The sequence below is a fragment of the Saccopteryx bilineata genome, chromosome 2 (assembly GCF_036850765.1).
Source record: "Saccopteryx bilineata isolate mSacBil1 chromosome 2, mSacBil1_pri_phased_curated, whole genome shotgun sequence".
Lineage (NCBI taxonomy): Eukaryota > Metazoa > Chordata > Mammalia > Chiroptera > Emballonuridae > Saccopteryx > Saccopteryx bilineata.
The window spans coordinates 370,346,867-370,355,942 of NC_089491.1; the positions used below are offsets into that span (position 1 = coordinate 370,346,867).

The following is a 9,076-nucleotide window of genomic DNA, read 5'->3' on the forward strand; positions in this document are numbered from 1 at the left end:
CCCTTCCAGCACCACAGCCTGAGACTCTGCGGGCCAACAAGGACGCTGGGAGGGTGATGGAAGAGAGCCTGGTGTCTGGGGAAGTGTGGGTCTGACTGAGGGGTGTCAGCTCGTGTCGAAGCCCAATACTGCTGGCGTGTTGGTGGGATCTGCATCATCCAGGCTGACTCAGCTCGATTATGTGCAGGCAGGTGAGGGGCTCACCTCCGAGGGAATTAACCATGTAAGTGATTAGGCTAAGAGTAACAGGATGCACAGATACACGGAGGGCACCAGGAAAGGCAGGCCACCAGCTCTATTAAGGATTCACTGTCCCCTCTGCCTCTCGGGCTGATTTGCCATCAGGAGAAAACTTCCCTTGAATGCTTACTTCTAAGTGTCCTTTCAGAAGGGAATTGGGCAAATGAATGACTAACCTTCTGTTCAGCCCTTAGCTGGGAGATAGCGGATGAGAGACTATCAAGGACAAGGAGACATGTAGCACCCAGACCTCCCCTAGCCCAGCCCTATGCACTGTGGGGCAGACCGGGAGAATACAGGAATACAGGGAGCCTGGGAACAAACCCTGAAGGAGCTCCTGGACTTGGGACTTCTTTTTTTTTTTTTTTTTTTTTTTTTTGCATTTTTCTGAAGCTGGAAACAGGGAGAGACAGTCAGACAGACTCCCGCATGCGCCCGACCGGGATCCACCCGGCACGCCCACCATGGGGCGATGCTCTGTCCACCAGGGGGCGATGCTCTGCCCATCCTGGGCGTCGCCATGTTGCGACCAGAGTCACTCTAGCGCCTGGGGCAGAGGCCAAGGAGCCATCCCCAGCACCCGGGCCATCTTTGCTCCAATGGAGCCTTGGCTGCGGGAGGGGAAGAGAGAGAGAGAGGAAGGCACGGCGGAGGGGTGGAGAAGCAAATGGGCGCTTCTCCTATGTGCCCTGGCCGGAAATCGAACCCGGGTCCTCCGCACGCTAGGCCGACGCTCTACCGCTGAGCCAACCGGCCAGGGCCAGACTTGGGCCTTCTAACATCCCAGCCCTCTTTCCCCTGGGGAAGCTCCCAGCTCCTCTCAGCAACCTGATTATCTTAAATCTGGCTCCACCTGAACTCAGGGGCTCTGAACTGAGCCCCTCCCACCTCTGTATCCCCCTCTATAAAACCTTCAGGGCAGTCTGACCGCCCCCAAAATATGGAGCAGAATGCAGGCATCCTGGAGATCCTGATAGGTCCCCAGTGCAGAGGTCTGCTGTCCTCCTGAGCTTGGGGCAAGGAGCACTGGAACCCCAAGTCCCAAACCTCTCTGGTATGAATGTGCTTTTTTAAAAAAAAAAAGTTTTTACTGGTTTTAGAGAGAGAGGAAAAGAGAGCGAGAGAACCATTGATTTGCTGTTCCACTCATTTATGCATTCATTGGTTGATTCTTGTATGTGCCCTGACCGGGGGTCAAACCAGCAACCTTGGTGTATCAGGACGACGCTCTAACCGACTGAGCTACCTGGCCAGGTCCTAGAATGTGCTTTGAATCTCAGAGTCCTAGTGAAATCAATCCTAGCCACTTGCTTTTAACTGCACCAAAACCATTTATTTTCTTTGTGAAAAATAATATGACATCAAAGAACAAATTATGGAAACAACAAAGGGGAACTTAAGCTGTTCTCAGGGGGCACAGGAGTGCTGAAAGGGGTTTCCATCTGCCACCTGCCACCTTGAGACCCAGCTGGCCTGAGTGCGCCTGAAATGGAACTGTCTCCTTGGGCTAACCCGAATGGGGCACCCCTAGGTGCCTGGTGTCCCACCGCCAAGGCTGCCCTCGCGGTTCCACATCTCATTTTCCTGCCGAAGCCGCTGGTTCTCCGTGCGGAGCCTCTCGACCTCGGCAGCCAGCTCCTCAACCTGGCGACAGGACTGTCGGCCGGCACACCCCCGCAGCTGCTGCAGCCTCCGGGTCTCCTCCTCAGCCTGCGACAGCCTCCGCTCCAGGTCCAGGTAGTCCTGCACCAACTCCTGCTTGCTGCGGCCCTGCAGTCTCTCAGTGTGGTAGCGCTCATAGGCCTCTGAGAAATCCCTCTGCTGGAACTCCCCGTGAGCCTGGCGCCGCCCCTCGCTGTCCCCTGCCTCACTGCCCCCGCTGGAGTCTGGGTGCGAGGGCCCAAGGGGCACGTCCAGGTCAGGCTCCTCAGGGTCTCGGTCATTCATCAGGAACTGGGTGGTGTTGTAGGGGGCCAGAGGCTGGCCCTTGGCGAACATCTCCTCTCGCACCCGGGAGGCCCTCTGGCTCTGCCTCTCATCCCGCTGCTGTTTCTCGGCCCAGCTCAGCTCCAGATAGGGTCGCCAGTGCCGCTTGCGCTTTGAAGGCCGCCGGCGGTGCTTCTTCCGGCCCAGCACTGCCTCCACAGAGTAGCCCCTTGGGCTCTGGGACCTGGGACCCCTACTATTCCTGCCCAGGCCACCACCAGCCCCGGAAGGATCTTCCTCCTCTGAGTAGCTTTCTCTCCCGGGTGTCAGGGGCAGGGAACCGCCAGGGTCATGAGGCTCAGGGGGTGTTTCTGGGCTCTCAGAAGAGCCAGAGATCTGAAGAGAGAACATGAGAATGGATGAATCACAGCCAGCCCGTCTGTCCCCTCTGCTGCCCCTACCCGAAGCTGACCTTCCCACACCCAGCTAACCTGGTCCCTCTCTAGCTCTCACCCTTCTGCAACCATTTGTTTGTTTATGGCTTACCTGTCTACTGTCTGCCCCCAACTGCCCCAAGCAAACTCACAGCCAGAGCAGAAATTTCACCTGTGCATTTCATGCTGTAATTTCAATGCCCCTCCCCATCAGAAAGGTCCCATGCTTTGCTTAATACTCTGTTGTCATTGTCTTGAACTTCTTCAATTTATTTTTTTATTTTATTTTTTAATTTTTAGATTTTATTTATTCATTATAGAGAGGAGAGATTGAGAGAGAGAAGGGGGGAGGAGCAGGAAGCATCAACTCCCATATGTGCCTTGACCAGGCAAGCCCAGGGTTTCGAACCGGCGACCTCAGTGTTTCCAGGTCGACGCTTTATCCACTGCGCCACCACAGGTCAGGCTTCAATTTTTTTTTTAAAGATTTTATTTATTGAGCCTGACTGGTGGTAACACAGTGGATAGAGCGTCGACCTGGCACGCTGAGGTCCTGGATTTGAAACCCTGAGGTCGCCGGCCTAAGCATGGGCTCACCAGCTAAGCGTGGGGTCACTGGCTTGAGTATGGGGTCCTAGACATGACCCTATGGTCGCTGGCTGGAGCCCAAAGGTCGCTGGCTTGAAGCCCAAGGTTGCTGGCCGGAGCAAGGGGTCACTGGCTCAGCTGGAATCCTCGGTCAAGGCACATATGAGAAAGCAATCAATGAACAACTAAGGTGTCACAACTACGAGTTGATGCTTCTCATCTCATTCCCTTCCTCTCTCTAAAAAAATAAGATTTTATTTTATTTATTGATTTTGGGGGGGTAACATTAATAAATCAGGGTATATATGTTCAGAGAAAATATCTCCAGGTTATTTTGACATTTAATTATGTTGCATACTCATCACTCAAAGTCAAATTGTCTTCCGTCACCTTATTTATTGATTTTACAGAGAGAGGCAAGGGAGGGATGGGGAGTAAGAAGTACCAACTCATAGTTGCTTCACTTTAGTTGTTCATTGATTGACTGTTTGTATGTGCCTTGAACAGGCAGGCCCAGGTTTTCAAACTGGCAACCTCAGTGTTCCACATCGATGTTCTATCTCCTGCACAACCACAGGTCAGGTTATCTTGAACTTCTTAAAAATTTTTAAATAAAGAGCCCTTTGCACTGAACCCCACAAGTTATGTAGCTGATCCTGCTTCCAGCTATTTGGATAACTGACTCTTTCTCATCCCTAGGGCTTTGTTCCAATGTCACTTCTTCAAAAAGGCCCTCCATGACCACCTTATCTGAAGTAGTCCCCCCTTCCCCCTTCCCATTGACTCCCTATCACGTGACACACTTAACATCCCACATTGCATTTAGCACATTAGCATTTGCCATCTGTCTTCCTGTCTTGTCTGTTCAGTTCACCATGTCCCTATACATGGTCCAAGGTAAATGCTTAATAAATATATGTAAAATGACATAAGCCCATAAGAGTGGAGGATCCAGAAGATAATTAGAACACAAGACTCTCCTTTCTGTCATTCTAGAGCGAGGAAGATGGAGTGCATTTATTTCAGGCAAAACTTGGTATTGTTTGTCTATGTGAGGAGCAGGAAAGGTCAGCAACCTACAGTGTGCAGCTGGGAGAATTCTAGAGCTTATCCAAAAGGTGCAGAGAATTCTGTCCAGAGAGTGTATGTTCAGGGCATCTGGTTATCGGTCAGGGTGAGGGTGGAAGTACTGAGTGGGGAATGGGGAATGAGTTGCTCTAAGTTTGTGGTTTGGGGAATTCTAATAATAACTACTACCACTGATATGTTGTTTTGCTTATTATTATTAATTTGTTTAAAATTCATTGATTTTAGAAAGAGGTAGAGAGGAAGAGGGAAAGAGGGAAAGGGAGAGGGAGAAAGGAAAAGAGGGGGAGGAGGGAGGGGAAGGGAGAAGGAGGGGGAGGGAAACATCTATCTGTTTCTATATGTGGTCTGATCGGGGGTCAAACCAGCAAACTCTGTACCTCAGAACAATGCTCTAACCGACCAAGCTATCTGGCCAGGGTCCACACAAGCACAGGGTAGGTACTGGGGGATGTATGCAGCCCTGTAAGAGCTGGAGATATGTTACATGCATTTTTGGAGACTGATGGTATGTTGGGAGGGTGTGCGTGCGTGTGTGCATGAATGTGTTATGTTGTATTGTTGGTTCACCTGCAGGGAGATCCATTAAGAGTGATAAGCCGTGCCTCCATCAGTCTTAGGCCAAATGAGACAGCTCTGCCCCACCTGGGAAGAGACAGGCTGCTAGAACTCGGAAGCAGGGCGGCTTGTTTCTGTGTGCTCAACAATTCACCTGCTCCCAACCCTCAGCAACTGCTCCCTCATGATCTTTCCCTGCACCCAAGCCAGCTCTGCCCCTCAGCCCCACATGCTGCCTCCGCCTCAAGGCTTGTCTTTCTCCCACTGTTACCACTACATATTATAGGTAAGTGATATGACCTGGGTGAGTCAGTTGCCTTCTCTGAACCTTCTAGCCCTGGCATGCCATGAAGTCCAAATTAAATAAACCCAGGAAACACTGGAAGTGGCTAGGTAGGGTGAGTCACAGGAGCTGAGTTCGCTCTTCGCCAATAGGGAGCTGTGGGCTAGGGTGAAGAATGAGCAAGATGGGGACAGTGAGAAACAGCATGGGCTGGGAGGGTTTGGGCACCTGCTGCCAGATCAGAAGGTGACATTCTGATGGCCTGATACAATCTGTCCGTCTTTCCTGGGTGTTATCCTACCCCTGACCCCATCTCAAATATGAACCAATTGCTTAAACTTGTTTCCCTGCTTAGTCTTGGCTCTCAGCCTGGACAACATGCAAGTCAGGGTTCTGTTGTCAGAGGGCCTAAGTTTAAACCCTGACTGTTGAAGGCTGCATGAATCTAGAAAAGGTATTTCAGCTCTCAGAACCTTAGCTTCTGTGAAACGGGAATACTAAGTCCTGCCTTGAAGGGGTACTAGGATGTCATGAGATAGCACAGATTTAACATCTGTAGGGACTCACTTAAAAATACTGGTTTTCTGCCTGACCTGTGGTGACACAGTGGATAAAGCATCGACCTAGAATGCTGAAGTTGATCTGGAACACTGAGGTTGCTGGTTCGAAACCCCAGGCTTGTCTGGTCAAGGCACGTAAGAGAAGCAACTACTATGAGTTGATGCTTCCAGCTTCTCTGTCTCTCTCCCCTCTCTCTAAAATCAATAAATAAAATCTTAAAAAAAATAAAAATACTGGTTTTCCAAATCTGCCAACACATGTGAGACAAGAAGCCAGGATCCCAGAGAGCAGGCTCCATGTTCAGGGCACTCAGGGGGCTGGGAGGGTGAGGCTTACCTTGGCCTCCTCCAGGGTTGCTGGTGACTCTGTATTACAGTTGGTCTGGTTCAAAGTGGCCACCTTCTTCTGCTCCAACTTTCTCAGCAGATGCCTTTAACTAGTGACACCTGCTTTAAATAACAACAGAAACCTAAGTCCTGAAGGAGAATTCTCAGGAAGACTGGCTGCCCAGGGATTTTTCACCAAGGCAGCAGCAGCCATTTTGTAGCACCAGACCTGCACACCCTCGTTTACAAATGAAGGCCCTGAAGGCTGCCTCCACACCCTGCTTTTCACACCTCCAGCCAGCAAGGGGCCAAATGGGGATTCAGAAGCCATCTTCCCAGTCCTGTTTCTCAGGCCCCAGGGCCAGGCTTTATCCTAGACTGTTCTCCTGGAAGTCACTGAGGCCCAGGCTGGCAACCAGGAATGGAGGACTAAGCTTTGTTCCCCTAACTAAGGTGGGAAAGGCGACTGCCTGAGGAGGCCACTATAAATACAGCAATGACCTGGGGGACTCGGAGTGGGTTAGTTAGGTCAGTGGCTCCAACAAGAGGGGATCTTTCCCGAAACTCCAGTTGGGGAGAGACCAGGTGAAACGACTCCCTTCTGCTTTCCAGGGGCCTCAGTCTTATCTGCAGTCCCCCAACTCCTACCCAGGCGAGGCGTCATTAGTCAATGCCTCAAGAAACACGTCTGGGCCTGAGCTAAGCCTGGGACTGAGGACTTTTTCATCTATCTACAGGGCCCTGGGCTGCCTCCCTCGTTCCTTTCAGGGCAGGGAACAGAGGAAAGGGGGAGAAATCTTTACATTACGTGCAGCTGGGAGGAAAACCCAACTGATAAGGATGGTTTTCTTGGAAGATAGGAAATGGTTCGGTAAAGAGGTTTTGCAAAGGCAGAACTGACCTATTTGCTGTCAAGGTCTATGCACACGATTACATCTGTGTGTCTTTCTGTGCAATCGCCTGTCTGTGCAATTCCCAACGCCTCAGCCCTACCTCTTGCTGCAGTTGCAGCAGCTCTCTCTGGTCTAGCTGCTCAGGCACTAAGGTTGGGAGGAGGGGAATAGCCAAAGAGCGCGGTGCCTGCTGGGGATTGTAGTTCTTCTAGCCTGGGGAGGCGAACCAAAATCCTGTCACGTCAACAGGCACACTGAGAACTCCAAACCCCATCTACCCTAGCGCGGGAGTCGTCCCGCGCTCAACTCTACCTTCTCTGATTGGTCAACTCGTCTGCCAATAATTCCGCTTTTTGTCAACGTTGTTTTGCGAAAGCGAAACTGGGTCCGCCTTCCATGATCAATTAAAGAGTTCATTGATGGCGTTAATCTTTACTAGGCAGAAAATAGATCCGGCTGAAAGGGGAGGGCCTGTGGGCGCGGAGGGATCCTCGCCCTAGAGGAAGGCAACGAGAAGGATCGGTGGCCGCCGCCGCCGCCGCCATTTTGGGCTGGGAGAGGCAGCGGAGGGACTCGCTGCACAGTGAGAGCACCCCGTGGGGGGTGGTCCCGGGCGTGGGGAGAGGCCGGGCCGAGTGGGCTGCCTGAAGTGGCGACGCCGGGAGTCGGCGGGAAGTGGGGTCTGGGAGGGCGAAGGTTGGAGTGTCCCCGGCCGGGCCTGGTCCTCAAATCGTCCTGGCAGTCCCGCAGCCTGTTCCCTTATAGAGGGTGGGGTTCTTGGGTAATTACCGCGTGTTTCCCGAAACTCCAGTTGGGGAGAGACCAGGTGAAACGACTCCCTTCTGCTGTCGGTCCACGAGGGCGCAGATCGAGCGGCCGAGCTCCGCCAAGTTCTTTTCCCAGCCCCATTCGGCCTGGGTATGTTGGCGAGGCCCAGCGTGGCGGGACCCCGCCCCTCCCTCACTTCGACGGGCGAGGTGGGGAAGACGCCAGATTCCAAAGACTGGCGCCGCGGGGAGGGTGGAGGTCGCAGCACTGTCCGCGCGTCCCTCTCTGGGCTGTCAGCTGGAGGCTCCGAAGTCGGAGAGCCCGCTGTACCCACCATCTCCCGCACCCCTACTCGCAGTGTTCCAAGGCCATCTCCCAGCCGGGGCTGCGAATTGTAATGACCACTAATTTTCCCTGGACCAGATAGGTAGGGGTGTGTAGAAACCTTCATGAGCCCAATGCTTGGAAATCGGAATGCTCTTGCCCTCAAGGTTTATCCTATCCAGCGCCCATTCTCGAACCATCTGACCTCGCCCGTCGCCAGCCACTTTGGGAAACTCCAAAAAGTGTGCTGTGCTACTTCTCTTGAAAGTTTACACTAAAGAGATATGGGTTTTTGCCCTGTAAAGAGTTAGGACACAAAATAATTTACAGTCGCCACGGCTCTAGGAATAAAAGGGGAGTAGCCCGTTTCCGATGCTTCAGGAACATCTGTTTGCATTTTGAAATCTGAGCCATAACTTCTACCAAAACTTTTGGAGAAATGTCTGCCCCTCCTAGAGGAAAAAACGAATTCCAATGTAATCTTTATAAGACTACAAATTCTTTCCAGTTTAAAGAACTTTTCTCCCACAAACTAAACCAAATGGAATAATTTGCCACTGGTGCATTGTTACTAGGGAACTTCTATTTTGAAATTCCAAGTAATTGAAATCTCTTCTGTAGATCCTAGATGTTACCAAAATAGAAATTGCAGTTTGGCGTTACTTCACGTAGATAGAGTTTGGAGGTAGGGGAGACCTGCTGTGAAAAAATTAATCAGCGTTAACATTACAGCTGTAGTAGCTTCTTAATGATTGAAGTTTGATATGAAATTCTTTTTTGTAATCGCAGATTAAGCGATCTTGTTTCCTACTGCTGGAAATCTAAATTCAAGGAGATTTATAGCTCAGGGCTATCTTAATAATTCTTTTGCTAAAAAGTCAAGTTAAAATTATGCCTAGATATATTCTGAAGTAGGGGAGTGACTGGGCAGTGAGCTTTCTCTTTGAGGGTACCTTGTGATAAATCTCATTGGGAATTCCAAGTGGTCAAATAATTTCTAAGCCTTTGGCGTTAATATCAAGAACCTTGAATGGTTTTTCAGAACTGAATCCCTGCTTCTATTAATAAAGTACTTTTTTTAAAAAAAGT

The 9,076-nt window shown here is 51.0% G+C and overlaps 1 protein-coding gene across 6 annotated transcripts; it reads right to left on the bottom strand.

Annotated features, from left to right (window-relative positions):
• Positions 1-1,563: 1,563 nt before the first annotated feature.
• Positions 1,564-9,076, bottom strand: HEXIM2 (HEXIM P-TEFb complex subunit 2). 6 transcript variants are annotated; one of them, XM_066263407.1, is made up of 4 exons: positions 6,904-7,031; positions 6,013-6,122; positions 4,845-4,919; positions 1,564-2,562 (listed from the first exon to the last, which is right to left on the bottom strand). In XM_066263407.1, exon 4 carries the CDS (start codon positions 2,236-2,238, stop codon positions 1,768-1,770), a length of 471 nt encoding a protein of 156 aa, XP_066119504.1. In that variant the 5' UTR covers positions 2,239-2,562; positions 4,845-4,919; positions 6,013-6,122; positions 6,904-7,031; the 3' UTR covers positions 1,564-1,767. The 6 variants fall into 6 exon arrangements, with proteins under 6 accessions (XP_066119504.1, XP_066119499.1, XP_066119500.1 ...); XM_066263402.1 differs by lacking the exons at positions 4,845-4,919; positions 6,904-7,031 and adding an exon at positions 7,685-9,076; XM_066263403.1 differs by lacking the exons at positions 4,845-4,919; positions 6,904-7,031 and adding an exon at positions 7,685-9,076 and having other exon boundaries at positions 6,013-6,125.